We start from the raw sequence: 18,016 nt of genomic DNA on the forward strand, positions 1-18,016 counted from the left end.
AGATGCGATATATTTGAGCGTTAATTTGTAGTTAGCAGGGTACATTACTAGGTAGTAAGTAATAGCAAGAGTAACAATGTCTGGTAAAGCAACCGCTCGACTAACCCCCCACCCCCCTTTTTTGTTTCTTCATCTCCTCTTTCACCTTTACGGCAAGTACAAAAGTCCAAGAACAGCACTGGCCTCCTCCAAGTCAATGTTTTAAAAGTGGTCCAGCTTTTCTATCTCCAAATTTATATAATTTAATTGTCGCTGTGTCTTTCCAACATCTTCGCTGCTTTCAAACTCAATTTGCGTCAACTACCTCCGCGCCCCCCGTATGCGACGAATGCAAGCAAATGGTCCGCCCAAGATCAGCCACTGGCAAACGGCGTACGTTAATTATTTGAAGCACGAAGGAAGTGAGAATATTTATGGTTTAGTGGTGTGTCGTAAAATCTGGCTGTCTATTCACGTGCTTCATAACAGTCAAAGGGCAGAGAAACTAGTCAAAACAAAAATGTAATATCGGTGCAGCGCTTGCATAAATCGATATCATAATATTACATCTTTTCCTTCATCAATGGATTTGTTCCTTCTCCTTTTCTTTTTGTTTTTTTAGTCTTCTCCCTTCTATTTTGCCTTCACTCCCCCGAAGCCGCCCTCGCATGCTCCTCATAAAACTCCAACGTCAGCGCTGCCAAAAAGCCCGGGATGCACCCCTTCTCCCTGACCCAAAAGCCAATGTGGTCGCCAATCTTTTGTGCAAACGCGCTCTTGGGCCCGCCGCCCACCTTCATCGTGCCCCGCTCGCCGTCAAACACAATCGAGTTCTCGTGCTCGTCCGTCTGCGACGGGTAAAAGGTGCTCTCGACGCGCATCTTGCCGTTGGGGATAAAGGTGACGGTCCAGCCTAGTGTTGAGAAGATGGCCTCCTTGAACTCTTGTGACTTGGAGCCCCAGACTTCTTTGAGGCGGCGCGCTGATTTCTGGGCGCTTGCGGTTTCGGCTTTTGCTGCTGCGATTTCGCGCTCCATGGCGCCCAGTACTGATGTCGGAATCAGGGGTATTGAAGGACTCGTCTCCTTTGACCGCAATGTCGCCAATAGCTCCTTGTTCTCCTTCTGCAGAGCCTCAAGAGTGGCCCGCTTGATCGCCTCATAATCCGAGGTGGGATTAGATCTCAGCGATAATACTCGCGTTTTGGTCTGCTCTTTGGCGGCAGAAAGCTGCTCGCGCGTCGTAGAGAGATCCTTTTCGAGCATGGAGACTTGTGTCTGTACGCTCGCCAACTCTTCCTGGAGCTTGCGGTTCTTACGCGTAAGCTGGCCCATCTGCTCCTGGGCGACATCATCCTCGGCCCGACTTCGCTTGCTTCCAGCGAGCAGCAACGGCGATGATGGCTGCTGTGATGACGGATCCATGGATGAGAGTTCGCCGTGTAACCGCTGAACCTCCATCTTGTAGTTGTCCACCATGTCTTCCAGCTCCTGGATACGTGCCACGCGGGATTCATCAAACCGTTCGGGCTGTAAGGCTTGCTCTTCCGTGTCAAACGCTTTAAGCTGTGCGCGCAAGTATTCAACTTCCTTCAGAGCCAAGGCACGCTGCCGGTCGAGACGCATGCGGACCTGGTCGACATTAACAGCCTGGGCAGACGTTGTGGCATTCTCGGCTTGGCTCCTCATTTGCGCTCTCTCTTCTTCCAAGGCCTGGATATGGCTTTGCTGAGCCGCAATCTCGGCACGAACAGCGCCTAGCTGCTCGACATAGGAGGCACTGGTCAGTCGCTCCTGTACAAGCGCCCTCGCAATCTGTTCTGGTGAATCGAACTCGGCCTGGCCTGTTGCTGACATGTTCTTGAGGTAAGCTGACCATGATAGGCGCTCGTCCTCCAATCTTTGCCGTTGTATCCTTGCCTCTGCCAGTTCCACCTCTAGCTTCTCAGCGGCCACAACCTTTCTCATCAATGACCTCTTTTCCTCTTCGACAATCTCGACGGCTTTGTTGACAGCTCGGAGCCGCTTCAGCTCTGTAAGTTGTTCGCGGTTCGAAGCTTCCAGAGCACGAATATGTGAAACCTGCTCAGACAGCTCCCTCTTGATGATGTCCATCGTCTCCGCATCACCGCTTTGGGCCTTGAGCCGTAGTACGTCCGCCTCTAGGTTGCCAATCAATGTGTCTTTTTCTAGAATCTGCTCCTGGCACTGCCGTAATGATGTCTCATGTGCTTCTGCCTCCTGCTGCATGTCCTGTAATGAGCTGTTTGCTGCAGAAATCTGCATTTGAAGATCGTTGGCTTTCTTGTCAGCCCTTCTCGCCGCTTCGTCTTTGGCGCTGGTCAGGTCTTCTAGCTGTTCTTGCAAAAGGCGAGTTTCGTCCTCAGCGGCCCGAAGTTTGGACTCGAGTGATCGTTTGTCGTTTTCCATGGCTTCTTTCAGCTCCTCCATTTCGGATCGGATTGACTCCATCTTACTGTCTGTCTTTGCCTTTTCCGATTCAGCTGATTGGCGATGCTGTGCTTCTTCTTGTTCGCGCCGACGGGCTTGTTCCATCTTGTTGTTTTGCTGAGATAAAGCAATGTCTTTCTCTTGCTCAGCGGTCTGCAGGCGGTATTGCAAGGTCCCAATCTCGGCCTTGAGGGCCTCGATTTCTTTCCGATACTTTTCGGATGCATCTGACTCAGGCGGCACGACATTGTCTTTCAAATTCTCGACTGAGCCTCGGAGCGATGGGGTTGCATTGCTTTGTCTAGATGACGGTCTACTTGTGCTGTGTTCTCCAGTAAGGTTATGGGCGGATGTTGACGCTCGGAAAGATCCTATCTACAACACATAGGTGAGTTAGAAAGCATACACAGAGCCTGACATTGAGGCATGCTCAGCCAATTGGCCGCTTGACTTACTCTGGAATCACGAATTGACAGATTTGGTCGGGGGAGGCCTGAGGTGCTTCCAGTACGAAGTCTGCTGGCCGGCCGAGAGCCTGGACGGCCAGTAGGAGTGCTGGCATCCTGCATTGCGCGGCCGCGCATCTCAAAGGTTGGCTTTGGCCTTGGAAGAAGGAAATACGGACGATGGCTGCTGAGCTTCTGTTTCTTTGTCTGGCAAACGCGCTGCTTCGCGTCGGAAATGGATAGCTTGGCTGCGAATAACGTGGTCACGTGATGATATCAGTTATCGGATAAGCTGCAGCGCATGTAAATGAGCCTGAACTGACTTGAAGTCGATGAATTGCAGTAATGATCCAATTATAATTCAATATGTGAGAAATATCCTTTTTATTAGCTCACACAATTGGTAATGCGAGTCAGATGTGCAGGCTCTGAGCATGGAATTGAGCTCTGCGTTCCTGAGACTCTTGCGCATCAACAGGCCATCAGATAAGATCTGCGCGAGCCAATCGGCAATCCACCGTGTACCGGCTTGGCTCGGGGTTCGCGGTACCTGAACTCGCACAATTCCCTCTGGCTCTTAAGACGCTTAGCAAGTACATTGCCAATGCATTTCAAATGGAGATGTTGGATCTATACGAGTAGTTTCTACTCGTAAACTGAAAATAACATGCAAATTAACAAATAAACACCCGATGCCATCAATTGGACAATGTCGACCAAGTACACTCAACTCAAACCCATGACGCAGCTCCCGTGACCCACTCGGACAAGACCCAAGAAAGTGGGAAGCTCAGCTTAGCTCCGTCCATCCTCCATTCATCCCGCCAATATCCACAGCCGAAACTCGAGCAAACAAGCCTTTTGACATGCCACTTCCGACGAGCAGCCGCCCGGATCTTGCTGGGTTCGCCAATTAACCTGAGCTCGTCTTGTACCAATCACCCTCCAATTGCCATCACACGACCCGGCCACTGCAGCAACCACGGAATCCCGGCTCTGCGAAACCCGAATCCTGCCTGGATCTACCCAGCTCAGCCCTAAGCATTGAATTGAGCTTCCATTTCATCTACAATGGTCGCCTGTGCGCGGAGTCTCGAGGCAAGTGAAGATCACTGGGCACATCTCAAACGATGACCACGAAATCTATATTAACATGAAGCTTTAATAGGCCGCAAGGACCTCTCTGCCATCGACATTTGCGCTTCGTAGACCTCGGCTATCGCCCTTGTTCCTCTCCAGTCTTGAAGCTCGCTCAAAGTACAAACGATTGCCTTCCATCTCCTCATTATCGTCTTCAACATTGTCCTCTTCGTCTTCCGCATACCAGAAACGATGGTCTTCCGATTCGACGACTTCCCAGCAGAACCGACAGGCAGGTGCCCAAAGCCATGATCAAGCAGCGTCAACACCATCGACTCCAACATCTACAACGACAACGTCATCATCATCCTCGGCATCTACATCCACATCAACGTCAACATCAAGCAGTCGTAAAAAAGAGTCTGCTGGAGGCAAATTCAACTTATATGGCGACGAGTGGGAGGACACTGTTGACTTTGCCATTCAAGGATTCGACGAGCTTCCGCATCGCCTGTTTGGCGTCAACCAACATATGATTATCAATTATGAGCTCAAAGAGGCCCTGCGTATGATGCTGCGCCAGTTTAATGCGCCCATTGTCTACTGTTTCGCCTACGGCTCGGGCGTTTTCCCCCAGGAAAGGCCCGGTCGCAGCATCAGCGAGGCTGACTTTCGAGCCGTCCATCCTAGGCCCCCCCGAAGCTTTGGTCAAGGCCCAAGGAGGCTCACCCAAAATGATTGACTTCATTTTCGGAGTTACGCACACAGAACACTGGCACTCTATCAACATGAAGCAGCACCGGGACCATTACTCTGGCGTCGCATCGCTGGGCTCGGGCTTTGTCTCGCGCGTCCAGAAATGGGGTGCTGGCGTGTACTTCAACCCCTACGTTGAAGTTAGCGGCATGTTGGTCAAATACGGTGTCACAAGCATCGACAACTTGGTTAGGGACTTGTCCACTTGGGATAACCTCTATTTGGCAGGGCGCCTGCAGAAGCCTGTCAAGATTCTCCGTGACCATCCCCAGGTCCGACTGGCGAATCAGATAAACCTCATCGCTGCTGTCCGAACCGCACTCCTTCTGCTGCCTTCTGATTTCACCGAGGCCGACCTATATAGCACCATTGCTGGCCTCAGCTACCTCGGCGACCCACGAATGGCTCTCCCTACCGAGAACAAGAGCAAGGTAGCCAATATTGTCTCCAACAACATGGTGCATTTCCGTCGGCTCTATGCTCCGTTGGTCAGAACACTTCCCAATGTAGCATTCGTGGATCCAGTTCGGCTCGATGATGAGAGCTGGATTCTGAACCCCGACGCCAACGCCAGGATGCAGCAGGATATGGATTTGGTGAAGAGAGGCAACATGGTCAGACGTTTACCAGGAAGCTTCAGGTCTCGTCTTTACTTTCAGTACCGCAAGAAATTTGGTGTTCCCCGAGACGAATTCGATGCTATGATGGAGGCAGCTTCTGACTCGGACGGAGCGGTAAAGCGCCGTCAAGCGGGAGAGTTTGAGAAGCGGATTGCCGCGGATGACACGGAACATTTGAAAAAGATAACCCGCCAGGTCATCAAGCAGACGGTCAACTGGCCCAGCACATCTCAAAGCATCAAGGGCTTGATTATGGGTGGCTTCAAGAAATCATGGCGATACTTGGGCGAAAAGGTGTCCAAGTGGAAGAAGGGCAGATCCGAGAAGAAGTCCGAAAGCAAGGACGCTGAAAAGCCACAGAAAAAGGAAGAGTAAAGTGCAAGCTTTTACTCAGTCGCCTTAACGACGACGCATTTTTTCTTCTCTTCAGCTTTGGCATTCTTACCTTTATTTTCTTGCTACATATTGTATCACGTATGCATCTGCACAATGAACATAGAGCTTAGATTTGAGAGAGCGATTGCGGCAACAGCCGAGCGGCGCGCAAGATTTTGCATCGGCTGGCTATGAGCCACGAGGACTGGAGACATAGGACATATTGAAAAAGAATGAGAGACAAAAAGATGAAATGGAATGACAAAAAAAGAGAGACAAAAAAGCTGGATAAGCAGATGGATGGCGCTGATGGAAATGTGAAATAAATGGATAGGATAGATGGATGACTTGGGTTGGCTGGTTTGATGGGCATGGGGGCGTTGACGAAGGAATGAAGCGAATGCTGTTGAAAAAGGCGAGCGGCTTTGCAACTTGTATTGTAGTGTATCAAAATAACTAGTAGGAAATACGATGGGAGATTTTAGCTTCATCTGGGCATAGAATTGTATCAAGACACTATTATGAAGCCTTTTAAGACGAGTGATGAAAACATTAAATTGCTTCGTTTCATAGCGCCAGCATTAGTCAGCAGCATGACTTGGCTGCATCTCTTTTGTTGTATTTCTATTCTATTTTATTTCTGCCTTGTTTACTCCTGCAACTTGGCAAATCCAAACGACTCCCAGTCCTTGAGCACCTGGTCCTGCACGCTCTTCGGGTAGGCGTTCTTGAAGTTGCACGTCTCCCAGTTCTGGCCCGTCGTGTATTCCACCGGCAGCAGCGCATCGCTCACAACCTTGCCGCCCTTGATGGGGTCACCATTTCCATGGCCCATGAAGGGAATGAGTCTGAAGCCGAGAACCTCCTCGAAGAAGACCTCGTCCAGGTTGGGGCGGCATCGAGTGGTGAACGCCCACAGCACGTCCTTGTCGTTGTAAATGTCAATGTCCTCGCCCACGAGAATCAGGCGGTGCATGGCGAAGCCGGGCTTGACGTTGAAGACGAGGTCGCCGACCTTTTTTGCGAACTCCTTGCCGGACGTCTTGAGGGCGCGCAGCTTGGTGGTGTCGACCTTGAGGACGGTCCAGGTGGCGTGGGCGAACCAGGGGCACGAGGCCTGGATGATGGGGAGGCCGGCGTCCTGGCAGACCTGGCGGATTCGAGCGGCGGCGAGGACTCCGAGCATGGTGTGCTTGAAGATGTGCGTTAGCTGATTGTGATACAGGTGGATGAAGAAGAAACACAAAGGACACTTACAGTTTCGTCAGTCATGCGGCCACATGACGAGATGGGCAGGATGGCGTTGTTGCGGTAGGTGATCTTGTTGATCTTGTGCACGTTGCCAATGATGCTCTTTCCAGGGAATGTGTAGCCGTGCATCTCGCCAAAGGGACCCTCCTTGGCCGTCTCTTCAATCGACAGCGTGCCCTCAAAGACAATCTCCGAGTTGGCCGGCACCAGGATGTCGTTGGTATCGCACTTGACCATCTTCATGGCCTCGCCGCTCATGGCACCGACATATCCCGGATCGCTGACGCCCTCAGGCAGAGGCATAGAGGCAGCCATGGCCGCAGTGGGAGGAACACCAAAGGCCAGCGCCCAGGGAATCTCCTTCTTGCCCTCCTTGGCCCACTGGTCGTGGATGAGTCTGATGTGCTGCGGGTTGGCGGCCAGACTGACGAGCTTGTTCTTGTCCGACACCATGGCTCGCGAGATGGACCAGTTGGTCCAGCTGCCGTCGAGGTTCTGCAGGATGTGCACGCCAAACGTCTGGACATATTTACCACCGTCGGACTGGTGAATCTGCGGCAGGGGCAGCGACCACAGGTCAATGTCGTCGCCCTCGATGGAGTTCTCCTTGCACGGGCCCGTGGCGAGGATCTCGGGCTCAATGGGCGGGATGTGCGTCGCGGACAGCATCTTGTCCATGATTTCGTGCAGGCTGGCCGTGGGAGGGAGGGCTACGTGCCGTGCCAGACGGCTGTACTGGTGGCCGGGCGTCTTGCGGATGCCGCCGGGGGCGCCGAGGATGCGCCAGAGGCCATCTTTGGCGCCGATGATGTTGTGGAAGAAGGGCGCCTTGTCATCGGTCTCGCAGACGAGGCGCGTGATGGCGGCGGCCTGCAGGTTGGGGTCGATGGGGGCTTCGATGTCGGCGAGATCGCCGTCGTCGCGGAGGGCGTTGATGAAGGAGCGGAAGCTCAGGTGAGCGGGCTCGGGGTCATTGGGGTCGTATTTGGAAGACATGATGGATTGGATTTGGAGGGTATCTTTGCTCGTTGACTCGAGATGGACGTCAATTGAAGCGCTTACAGCTCTCTACATATACTCTCTGGCAGCCCAGCCGCGGGAATACTATATATACTCTACTGCCCGCTCTGGGAATCTGGTGGAGTTGCCCGCGCAAGTTGCTGCTACCTGCCCTCACTCTCTGACTACAAGGAATCGTCCTGGCTTACTTGATTCCAATATCTTGTCTGATTGATCACCGACTCACTGTGATACAGTCCCCATTGCCCCATGCAGTGAGCCTCCAGGACGCTGCAGTCATGCCCGATGCGACCCCCGGCGGTGCGCCGAGAAGGGCCAAGCGGATCATCAAGCGCCGAGCATCCGAGCCATCCGGCCATGTCACCACCAGGACGCTCCTCCAGATCCTTCGCCCGAACCTCGACTTGGCCTTCTCGGACGCTCGGAACATACGCAGCAGCGCCTCCTCGGATCCCGCTGCCAGCTTCACGTTTGCAAAGATGGATATCAGCAGCATCCAGCAAAGCACGCCCGGCCACGGCAGCGCACATGTGCCGACGCCTGAGCAGAGGGAAATCGACAGAGTGCTGTACCTGCGCCGCATTTCGCAGGCCCGGTCGTGCTATCCATGTCGCCAGCGGAAAGTCAAGTGCGATCATGGCCAGCCGTGCCGGACGTGCCAGAAGCGAGGCCATCCTGAGATATGCTCGTACAATGTGGGCACGCCGGAGAAGAGGCGCGGGCGACGTGCGAAGAAGGCTGTCGTAGATGGGACGACGACGACGGCATCTCAAGGTGTTTCTGCTTCTGCTTCTGTCAATAGGGCAAGTTCTGAGCAGCATGGAAAAGAGCTGCCATCGCGGGAAGACAGTCTCGAGTCCGAGACGTCATCAAGCCAGACGTCGCCGGCTGCTGCTCGATCTACAGCAACAGAGCTGGCTTCCACAGTAGCAGCGGCGGCTTGTTCGCGTGCGCCGCAGGCAAACTGCTACCGGACTATGAGAAAGGAGCATTATCAAGGGGATAGTTCAGTTCTTGCCATGTTACATGGCTCTGCCGACTCGCCCGCTGTGGAGATGAGAAGGAAGGCCGGGCCGGTGCTTGGCTTGCACAATACGCTTGAGTTTTATCCGTTTATGAAGCTCAAGACGATACAGGAACGGTGGGCGGCGTTGTTGAAGCTGATTCCGCAGAAGCAGGAGGTTTTGAGGTGTGTTGTCGTCTTTCAGTTTCAGTTTCATCGCCAATGTTCCAAGTTTGCTAACCTGATGCTTAGATATTTCCCGTCGCATGGCGCCACAATCTATCCTCTTAACCCCGTTCTCATAGATCCTGATGACTTGGAGTCTGCCTACTGCGATTACCTCTCGGCTCTGGAAGCGGGTGAGCTCAAGGATCCCAATGTATTTTCTCCGAAATGGGTCTGCAAAGCGTACATTTCGCGGATTGCTTTGCTACTGGCAGCGCTTGCTACCAGTGCTCACTATTCGGTGATGCAGTCCCCGAGGAGGCGTTCTGAGCATTGTCGAGATTACAGTAAGTAACCATTGATGATGTGAGCCTGTTTACATGACTGACCCGGCTTCACAATTTAGTACAACGCGCATTTGATTGTCTACGCCTTGCTAACTACGTCTTGCATCCATCGCTGGATGTGGTTCAGACTCTACTCATCATTGGAACCGTTCTTCAAGATGTCGGGCAGTCCGACGGCGCATGGGTCATGCTGGGTACCACAGTTCGAGTAGCGCAAGCTCTGGGGCTGCACACTCTGACGGAAGCTCAGCTCCAAGAAGATAAGGGGAAGAAGAAGCAGGCTCTTTGGGATATGATATGCAAGCAGGACTGCTTGCTCAGTCTATGCCATGGGCGGCCACACATTGCGACCAACCAATCCTTGGCAACACACAATCTTCTATATTGTTGCGACGATGCATTGGGCTTTTCGGATATGATGTGTGGTATTGTTTCTGTTGCTATGGGACTTTTAAACTTGGAGCAGCCAAGCTGCGAAGCGTCGTTGAAGCTGCTTACCGAGCTGGACGGATACCAATCCCGGGCCTTGCCGTATCTCGAAGACCGAAACAGCTGTAAAAATATTCAGCAGCGGTATGAAAACCTCACAATCCAAATCCAGCTATCTTTTGCAGCATCAGTCATCTCTCGGCCAGCATTGACCAGGACTGTGGCGACGACGAACGAAGAGATTAACAACCTGCAAATTCTCAAGCGCCGAGCCAAGGAGAGTTTGATGAGCACGGCCAAGTCCTTTATCGAGTTTCAGTCACTAAGCATCATACCCATCCGCACATGGTCGCTGATCCATGCGGTGCTGAGTGCCACGATTATGCTTTGCCTGTGGGAGGAAACGCGAAATGATGCAGAGAGCCGAGATGTGCTGCAGCGCGTGATGGAAATCTTTTCGCGAGCAGCGCAGGCAGACGACGAGACTGGCATGATGTCGGACAACAACCCTTGGCTGTCAATGAGCCACACTCGGGCACTGGTGGCACTTCAAACCGCTCTCCAAAAGGCCCCTGGCCTGACAAGTCCTGCGGCGACAACATCAACGCCGTCATCACTGCCCGAGCAGCCACTGGCGGAGAAGATGCCGCAGCAGAATTACGCTTTGCCAAGAATGCAAGACACGGGGGGGGCCACCAATGGATACGACGGTGGATGGTCCGATGAGCTACAACTTTACCTCGATGCTAATTGACGGGTTTGTTCACTTTTGACAAGGGTTTGCGATAATGCGGACTGACTTTGACCAGGTTCTCCATGGACGCATACTCGTACCCCTGGGACACTTCGGGGGTGTCGCCGTTGATGTATCTCGATCAGATCATGAAAGGTGAGGATGATGCGACGTTTCCCCACTACGACCCCAGCTTTGAGGTGTATTGAATCTAATGATGTCGCAGGGTCTTATGAGGCTGTAGATGAATTTTGAAAAAGGAAGTGGGCCGGCGTTGCAGCGTACTGTTGCGGGTTGGGAAATGTATTTGCAACGAAATTACCAGGAAGGGATGTTGGTTTTTAGCTTTGGATACGGTAAGGGCGATGTTTACGATACTTTACGAGATGAAGATGTATTATTTACGACCTGTTGGGGCGCGGTCACTTAGACTCGCTCTGGGGAAGGTCAATCTACATACGTGTTAGCCTTGGACCTTGCCTTTAGCAGGAATGCAAGGTCCAAGGTTGATTTGTATGTAGATTGATCTTCCTCAGAGCGAGTGTAAGTAGCCGCGCCTGGCTCACTTGGTGAGGCTCCAGATGAAGCAATTCTGTCTATAAGACAAGGATAAGAACAACGTTTGAAGGCTATCCTGGTATGATGCTTTATTACTAAGAGATGCTCACAAACAAGCCTCATTCAGTGACTAGCTTATTGTGAATTCTGTCAATATTAGTATTATGCTATTAACATGTATACAGAGTTGATTGGATATCACCAAGCCCTGTATATCTAATTCCGAAGGCTCGGAATAAAGAATTGGAGTTGATTCATGCTGATGCCACACTTTAATCCAAGGTGGGTGCTGCTCCCTTGGCTGATGCTATTGAGCATAATTGAGCATAAATGAAGACGTAATACAAAGAGACAAGTAGCTGATTAATATCGACAAGTTGTCAACTTTCGATGTTCTCTTTGATAGAGCCTTGGTTGAAGCAGTACGGAGATACTGGCCAGGGGTCCAGATTAGTGCTTGTGAATCATGCTAGCATCCACCATCTCATGCTAGATCCTGCAGTACGACTTTTGCCTGCATGTAAGGCATAAGCGCAGCCAATCAGCGCTCAAAGGCAGCGAATCCTTCTTACAACCACTCCATTGTTTTTCAACTTTTTTGCCCACATATTCTGTCCTTTCTCGCTGAGCAGGTTTATTGTGATGGATGAGATGCTACCTGCAGAATATAAGCTGAAATAATATTTTAGCGCTTATTATGCCGATTGCGATCCTTCTTTGGAATATACGCCCATTAGAAGGCGGAAGATTGGGGATCGGAGGCGGGAGCGTGCCGCAGCGGCGCTGGTTTTTTGTGATGGAGATGGGATTTTCTTTTAGGCTGTTGGAAGAGGCAAAAAAACCGTTGAAGAAAAGTAAGCACTTTAAAATTGGGTTACGATTTAATTACGATTTAGGCGAGGGTCGGACAAAACTCCGTGAGGGACGTTGGGATGAACTAGCGAGGAAAGTACAAGATTGTAGACTAATAAACACATTTGAGAATATGTTGAATAAACAGGCTTGTGATAGAATAATTCATTTGCGTATACATCTAGTGACTTTGACCAACGCCAGACGAGATTAATGATGCCTACATAACCTGCTCAATTCAATGCGAGGCCTGTCTTTTGGGCGAGTGTCCGCCCGGCTTCGGCAGCTCGGCCACTTCGGCGCACGGCCTCTATAGAAAAAGTAACCATTTCCACCTTCTCTTCCCTCGGCTCGGTCGTTTGGAGATGCAATTCTCGGGCTGCTGGACAAGGAGAATGAGGTCACGCTTCTAGTTATTTTTCTCTGTGTAGTGTGTGCGAGTTGGATTGTCATTTTTTTTGCCGTGCAATGTTGGCGATGGTGCCGAGATGTTTGTAATTGAAAATGTGGATTAGTCGAGAGCTGTTGCGGTGCTGGATGCTGGATTTGGATTGTGTACATATAGCTCGAGGATGCCGCATGTCTTGTTGAGTCCATTATTTCACTTGGACCTTGGTCACACACTTTTACTTTTTCATCTCTTCTCTCAGACATCTCCAAGCTCTAACCTAATCATCCAAACTCACTCTCGACGATACGATAGGATATACTCGACGACTTACACCGACTATAATACAACATCTACAACATGTCTCCCTCCCTCACCGACGAAGAAAGCCTCGCCATCTCCCACGCCAATGGCTCCAACGGCAACCCCCCGTATCAACCGCCCCAGCCTCGCCGCAAACGCATCATCGTCGCCATGACAGGCGCAACCGGCACCATCCTGGGCATCAAGCTGCTCATCGCGCTGCGGCGGCTCAACGTCGAGACGCACCTCGTCATCTCCAAATGGGCCGAGCAGACGCTCAAGTACGAGACCGACTACCACCCGAGCAACGTGCGCGCGCTGGCCGACCACGTCTACGGCATCAACGACATGGCCGCGGCCATCTCCAGCGGCTCGTTCCGCGTCGACGGCATGATCGTCGTGCCCTGCAGCATGAAGACGCTGGCCGGCATCACCACGGGGCTGTGCGACGACCTGATTTCGCGCGCCGCCGACGTGATGCTCAAGGAGCGCCGCAAGCTGGTGCTGGTTGCGCGCGAGACGCCGCTGAGCGAGATTCACCTGCGCAACATGCTGGACGTGACGAGGGCTGGGGCGATTATCTTCCCGCCCGTGCCTGCGTATTATATCCGGCCGGCGTCGGTGGACGATTTGGTGAACCAGAGCGTGGGGCGGATGCTGGATCTGTTTGATTTGGACACGGAGGAGTTTGAGCGGTGGAATGGCTGGAAGAAGGATAATTGAGGGGGGCTGATGGTGCTTTTATGACGAGGAGTCTTTTACTTGCTTGTTTGCATATATGGGAATGATGGGAATCATGGGAATAATAATGCAACTATAGACGGGCTGGATGGGTTATGGTTGCAAATCATTGGGCGTTGTGATTTAAAGGGACATCTGAGACAGCTTGAATCAAAAATAATCGACATTTATTGCAATTGGCTTCAATGTACAACAAAAGAAAAAAGAATTCATGTCTCACGACTTATACGTCGCGATGATGAAAAAATAAGAGCAAAAAAAGTATGCGACAAGAACAGGATTCGAACCTGTGCGGCCGAAGCCATATGATTTCGAGTCATACCCATTAACCACTCTGGCACCTTGCCTTTTGCATATCTGATGCATAGCAAGTCACGACTATATTAGTAAGACTCTAGCCTAATTCTACAGCGCGACGACTCCAACCTACCCTGCGCATCGAACAAACAATTCGTAATTATTTTCTTGATTCTTGTATCGTCGTAGTTGTTATTTTAGATCTTTGATCAATATCTTCTTTTTTCACTCGCAATTGATGCATACTCTGTATTTTAAAGATATGCACCTTAGTTTTTTGCATCCCCAATGATACTAATCCATGTACTTCAAGTCACATTCAAGGCAATCCTTAGGTGCATGTTGCTCTTCACGCACAAATGACTACACCTTGGGCAGAAAGCGCTCAAAGCCTTGTCGCATCCTCGTTTCAAGTGCCACAGGCGCTGACAACAGGCCATCCAGTGCTGAACTGATGAATGGTTGGCACCAAATGCAGAGTCATTCTGAGCACTATTTATCCAGAGCACAGCACCTCGGGCTCCGAAACCACAAACTCTTGGCCATGCGCGTGCTTCAGCCAGCAAATATCGACTTTGGCGGGACTCCTGGCGCGGCTTTGAGCAACATCCGCAAACTCGCTGAATAGCTTGTATGCTCCTCGGAGGACATGGAATATGCACCCAATAGGTGCGACTTGAAGAGACTGCCAACTGCCAAGCTTTCTGAACTGCTATTGCTACCCAGCCCTCTCTGGAAAGTCTTTTCCTTCATAAACATAAAGATATGGTACGTATGAGAAGAATTCAATAATAGTAAAAACTTTACGCTTACAATTTAAAGAAATAGATATTAGATACATTGGCTGATGAAAAAAGATTCATTATCAGCGAACAAAACTTCCAAGTCATTTGGCTTCAAAACTGGGGACTCTTGGCTATAAAAAATCGAATTTGTTTTGCTATCGTTATACAACGGCCTAAACACGGCATTATTAATCATGAAGAAATACACGAAGCAGAAGCACAAGAGTGTAAAACTAAATGTACTATCAAAAGGCCGATTGCCCCGCAACAATATGTCGACTCAGTAGTGCAGTGTCAAATTGGCGATTTTATCATCCTGGAAGGAGACGAAGAGCTTTACATTGACAATAGCACGCAACCTCATGGGATCCGTTTTCTTCCAATTTTGTACGTGATCGAATGGAAGCATTGATCGCTTACTTGGAAGAGTGTGTTCTAGGGAACCAAGGCCACAAATAGACAGCCACCAATCCTACCTTGTATTCTAGGCTGCGGACATACATGAGCAAAGAAATAACGAAGTTGAACTACAATACTACAGCCTGCTATAGGAGCATGTGATACTATTACTAATTGTAACCAGAAATATGACTCCTGATGCCTGCTATAAAGACCCCTTGCATCGAGGCTGATGCTTGCCAATACGCCACAAGCCTGGAGGCCATAGAAAGGCAGTAAATAACATAATGTAGGGAGTTTCAAGTAGTGCCAGTCAATACTATACATCCTGCAGTAATCAAACATTGTGCAAAAACGAGTATATAGGTATTGTAGTAGTAAAATACTATTACTTGACAGCCACGTAATCCCCCCCTGCATCCCGCTGTACGACCAGCATCATGCAGCTCGGTAATTGCAAAGTTCTATCGCGCGTTTAAAAATACTTACAAAAAACAGGTTTCTGGGCCGACTTCAACTTTTGCCAAGCGGGGCCATTTCCTTTTCTTCCCGGAAGCCGCTGTTCCGATCATTTGACGGCTGACAGCTACCCAATCGCGGATCTTGGATGCATCGCACAAGCAAAAAGTCTAATTAAACACGGCGCCACAAACAAGGCGAGGGAGAGACATGCAAGGCCCTGGACCTGCGTGCCGCGTGCTGCTAAACCAGATTCCATCAGAGTTGTGTCACGCTCTGTTGTCTGATTGGGTGAAAGAGGTTGGATTTTGACGGCAGAGACAGGGGCTGCATGTAAGACATGTGCGGCTGAAGCTGCAAATCTCGATGCCTAGACTCTGGGAGAGGAGAGGAGGACGAGTGACGGTGGCAGAAGAAACATATTGAAAGACACGATTGAACATGGGCTTGAATAAAAAAAAAAACTTTGAAGATGAAGAAATTAAATGAGGAAGGAGAATAAGACTTGGGTGCAAAGACAGAGTCGTCATCCAAGATCCCGGAGCCTGGGTTAGTTGCAAGAGACACAAAAACAGATAGAGAACTGGCAACCAGGCTCAAGTTGTTTTTACTCACATCTACGTCTTAGTCTCTAATCCTGGACATGTCTGTAGTTGTGCATACAGCATTGCAACAGTTGCAGTCATCTACGTGAATGGTAGCCCACACTCGTCAATCACTTAATTCACATTGCGTTTACTAGCGGATCTATCTATATACAGGAGATGGCATCTAATCTAGCTAGTATATCTGCCTCAATTGACATCATAGACAATCTTTGTAAACCATCATGTAGCCAAGGGCCACCCAGCACCTTTCATCCTGCTTCAGCCCCCATCCGACAATATCCACCGCCTTCATAACATAAATAAAGCCAAGACGATAATAAATAACCGCCCTGCATAGTTGCACTCTGACAACCACCTGACAATTCTCAATTCACGACTATCGCAGCCCTGCAGCCCAAGACCCTCTGTTGTACTCCCTCGCATCCACCCACGCAAAAAGTGCTACATCCTGTCCATTGCCTGCACACACGTGAATACATCTTTTTCGCCTCCCCCCTGATTGATATTGTTGTTCCGTGCTCTTCTCAAAAAGCAAGGAGAGTAAAAAGGCAAATTATGTGTTGGTTGTAGTAGCGGCTATCGGTAGTTGTTAGTTGCGCCGAATTGCATCTCGATTTACCCCATTACGATCCCTGCAATAGCCAAATCATCCAATATCAAATATTAACAATTCACAAACCTTGTAGAAGAGGAGAAGAATAGAATCGTAAATCAGCCCAAAATTCTTACTCGTATTGCAAGGGCCAAATAAACGCCTTACTATAGCCCCCACGAGCAAATGAAAATTACCACGAGATAATGCAAGACAGTACCACTATTCATTTCATCCAATCTCTTTTTATGCAACACAAAGCGCAAGGGGCTCAAAGAACATCCAATAGTCCACTCACCGGTCGCATGCAGGGAGGCGGGTAGACCGGAGCTGCCAATTGGTAGTATCGGCTTCATGGCGTTGGTGCTACCCTTTTTATGCAGGGAGAGAAATGAGTTGGAACAGCCCTTCGCCCCGGAGTACTATCGCCAACGACGCGGAGTGTTGTATTTCAGGAAACACAGAGGGGATAACCTGATTACCATAATGCCATTGAGGGAGATAAATAGGGATGCAATCCTCGCCCCAAGTTTGTCCATCTTCTCTCACCCTCTCATCCTCACAAAGCCAGTTCAACCCACTCATTCACTCGCTAAAGAACCAGTCACTCTCTTCTTCTTCTTCACCAATAAACAACGCCAAAATGCAGTTCTTCGCCGTCGCCACTCTCTTCCTCGCCACCGCCTTCGCCGCTCCCTCCGTGGACAGCAACGGCAACGGCGTCGCTCATCGCCAGCCCGCTCCCTTCTGCCCCCCTGGCCTGCTCTACACCAACCCGCAATGCTGCGATGTTGATGTGCTGGGAGTCGCTGACCTTAACTGCGTCGTCCGTAAGTGCTACATGTTCCCCTGCGTCGACAACCATTCTCTAATGCCGCGGAACAGCTCCTCGCGGACCCAGCAACTGCAAGACTTTTAGCGGCATCTGCGCCTCAATCGGTAAAGAGCCCAAGTGCTGTGCCGTCCCAATTGTAAGTTGTGCCCTCACTATATCCATCGATCCGGGATACTAACTGTATATTCAGCTTGGCCAAGCCCTTCTCTGCACTGACCCCGTCGGCTCCAGAAATTAAGCGTACCGTAGGATTCGACCAAGATCCGGTCAAATACTCTCATTTGGGAGTATCCTGATGAATAGGCCCTATGGGCCTTGTACATTGAGCCCTTGTACTGTACTATCAATAACAAATTCTGCGCCGGCCATAGGATCTGCTGATTGGGCATGGTGGTATGGAAGGGAAGGCGGATGAGGGACTAATGAATGGCTTCGTTTCGATATGCACCTTTTGTTGATACACGTTAATTTAGACATTATAATCTTTTTGCCTGGCATACTCCAGGTCTGGAAATACCGACCCTCCTCCGTTGTTAAAGTTGAGC

General features: G+C 50.4%; 7 protein-coding genes and 1 non-coding gene across 8 annotated transcripts; 5 read left to right on the forward strand and 3 right to left on the reverse strand.

Moving 5' to 3' along the window:
* Positions 1 to 166: 166 nt before the first annotated feature.
* On the reverse strand, positions 167 to 3,278 carry TrAtP1_013168 (uncharacterized protein). The gene is made up of 2 exons (XM_014088300.2): positions 2,885 to 3,278; positions 167 to 2,804 (listed from the first exon to the last, which is right to left on the reverse strand). The coding sequence occupies exons 1-2, from the start codon at positions 3,011 to 3,013 to the stop codon at positions 624 to 626; spliced, it is 2,310 nt and encodes a 769-aa protein (XP_013943775.1). The 5' UTR covers positions 3,014 to 3,278; the 3' UTR covers positions 167 to 623.
* A 668-nt stretch (positions 3,279 to 3,946) lies between these two features.
* On the forward strand, positions 3,947 to 4,697 carry TrAtP1_013169 (uncharacterized protein; the record flags this gene model as incomplete). The annotated part of the gene is made up of 2 exons (XM_066115815.1): positions 3,947 to 3,973; positions 4,044 to 4,697. The coding sequence occupies 2 exons, from the start codon at positions 3,947 to 3,949 to the stop codon at positions 4,695 to 4,697; spliced, it is 681 nt and encodes a 226-aa protein (XP_065971915.1).
* A 46-nt stretch (positions 4,698 to 4,743) lies between these two features.
* Positions 4,744 to 5,706, forward strand: TrAtP1_013170 (uncharacterized protein; the record flags this gene model as incomplete). Its single annotated transcript, XM_014088784.2, has 1 exon — positions 4,744 to 5,706. The coding sequence occupies one exon, from the start codon at positions 4,744 to 4,746 to the stop codon at positions 5,704 to 5,706; it is 963 nt and encodes a 320-aa protein (XP_013944259.2).
* Positions 5,707 to 6,355: 649 nt separating this feature from the next.
* Positions 6,356 to 7,953, reverse strand: TrAtP1_013171 (uncharacterized protein; the record flags this gene model as incomplete). The annotated part of the gene is made up of 2 exons (XM_014088785.2): positions 6,356 to 6,898; positions 6,964 to 7,953. 2 exons carry the CDS (start codon positions 7,951 to 7,953, stop codon positions 6,356 to 6,358), a joined length of 1,533 nt encoding a protein of 510 aa, XP_013944260.1.
* Positions 7,954 to 8,255: 302 nt separating this feature from the next.
* Positions 8,256 to 10,675, forward strand: TrAtP1_013172 (uncharacterized protein; the record flags this gene model as incomplete). The annotated part of the gene is made up of 3 exons (XM_066115816.1): positions 8,256 to 9,166; positions 9,233 to 9,492; positions 9,552 to 10,675. The coding sequence occupies 3 exons, from the start codon at positions 8,256 to 8,258 to the stop codon at positions 10,673 to 10,675; spliced, it is 2,295 nt and encodes a 764-aa protein (XP_065971916.1).
* Positions 10,676 to 12,429: 1,754 nt separating this feature from the next.
* On the forward strand, positions 12,430 to 13,676 carry TrAtP1_013173 (uncharacterized protein). Its single transcript, XM_014088292.2, has one exon. It carries the CDS (start codon positions 12,813 to 12,815, stop codon positions 13,476 to 13,478), a length of 666 nt encoding a protein of 221 aa, XP_013943767.2. The 5' UTR covers positions 12,430 to 12,812; the 3' UTR covers positions 13,479 to 13,676.
* An 86-nt stretch (positions 13,677 to 13,762) lies between these two features.
* TrAtP1_013174 lies at positions 13,763 to 13,843 on the reverse strand. Its single transcript has one exon. It is a non-coding gene; the product is annotated as a tRNA-Ser (tRNA).
* A 3,262-nt stretch (positions 13,844 to 17,105) lies between these two features.
* On the forward strand, positions 17,106 to 18,009 carry TrAtP1_013175 (uncharacterized protein). Its single transcript, XM_014088786.2, has 3 exons — positions 17,106 to 17,466; positions 17,522 to 17,607; positions 17,662 to 18,009. The coding sequence occupies exons 1-3, from the start codon at positions 17,148 to 17,150 to the stop codon at positions 17,707 to 17,709; spliced, it is 453 nt and encodes a 150-aa protein (XP_013944261.2). The 5' UTR covers positions 17,106 to 17,147; the 3' UTR covers positions 17,710 to 18,009.
* Positions 18,010 to 18,016: the final 7 nt, after the last annotated feature.

Source organism: Trichoderma atroviride, chromosome 7 (assembly GCF_020647795.1).
Source record: "Trichoderma atroviride chromosome 7, complete sequence".
Lineage (NCBI taxonomy): Eukaryota > Fungi > Ascomycota > Sordariomycetes > Hypocreales > Hypocreaceae > Trichoderma > Trichoderma atroviride.

Coding starts and splice junctions, on each gene's coding strand:
- TrAtP1_013168 (XM_014088300.2), bottom strand. CDS start 3,013: ATGCGCGGCCGCGCAATGCAGGATGCCAGCACTCCTACTGGCCGTCCA. Junction 2,805..2,884: donor TGTCAATTCGTGATTCCAGA/GTAAGTCAAGCG, acceptor TATGTGTTGTAG/ATAGGATCTTTCCGAGCGTC.
- TrAtP1_013173 (XM_014088292.2), top strand. CDS start 12,813: ATGTCTCCCTCCCTCACCGACGAAGAAAGCCTCGCCATCTCCCACGCC.
- TrAtP1_013175 (XM_014088786.2), top strand. CDS start 17,148: ATGCAATCCTCGCCCCAAGTTTGTCCATCTTCTCTCACCCTCTCATCC. Junction 17,467..17,521: donor TGACCTTAACTGCGTCGTCC/GTAAGTGCTACA, acceptor GCCGCGGAACAG/CTCCTCGCGGACCCAGCAAC. Junction 17,608..17,661: donor AGTGCTGTGCCGTCCCAATT/GTAAGTTGTGCC, acceptor CTGTATATTCAG/CTTGGCCAAGCCCTTCTCTG.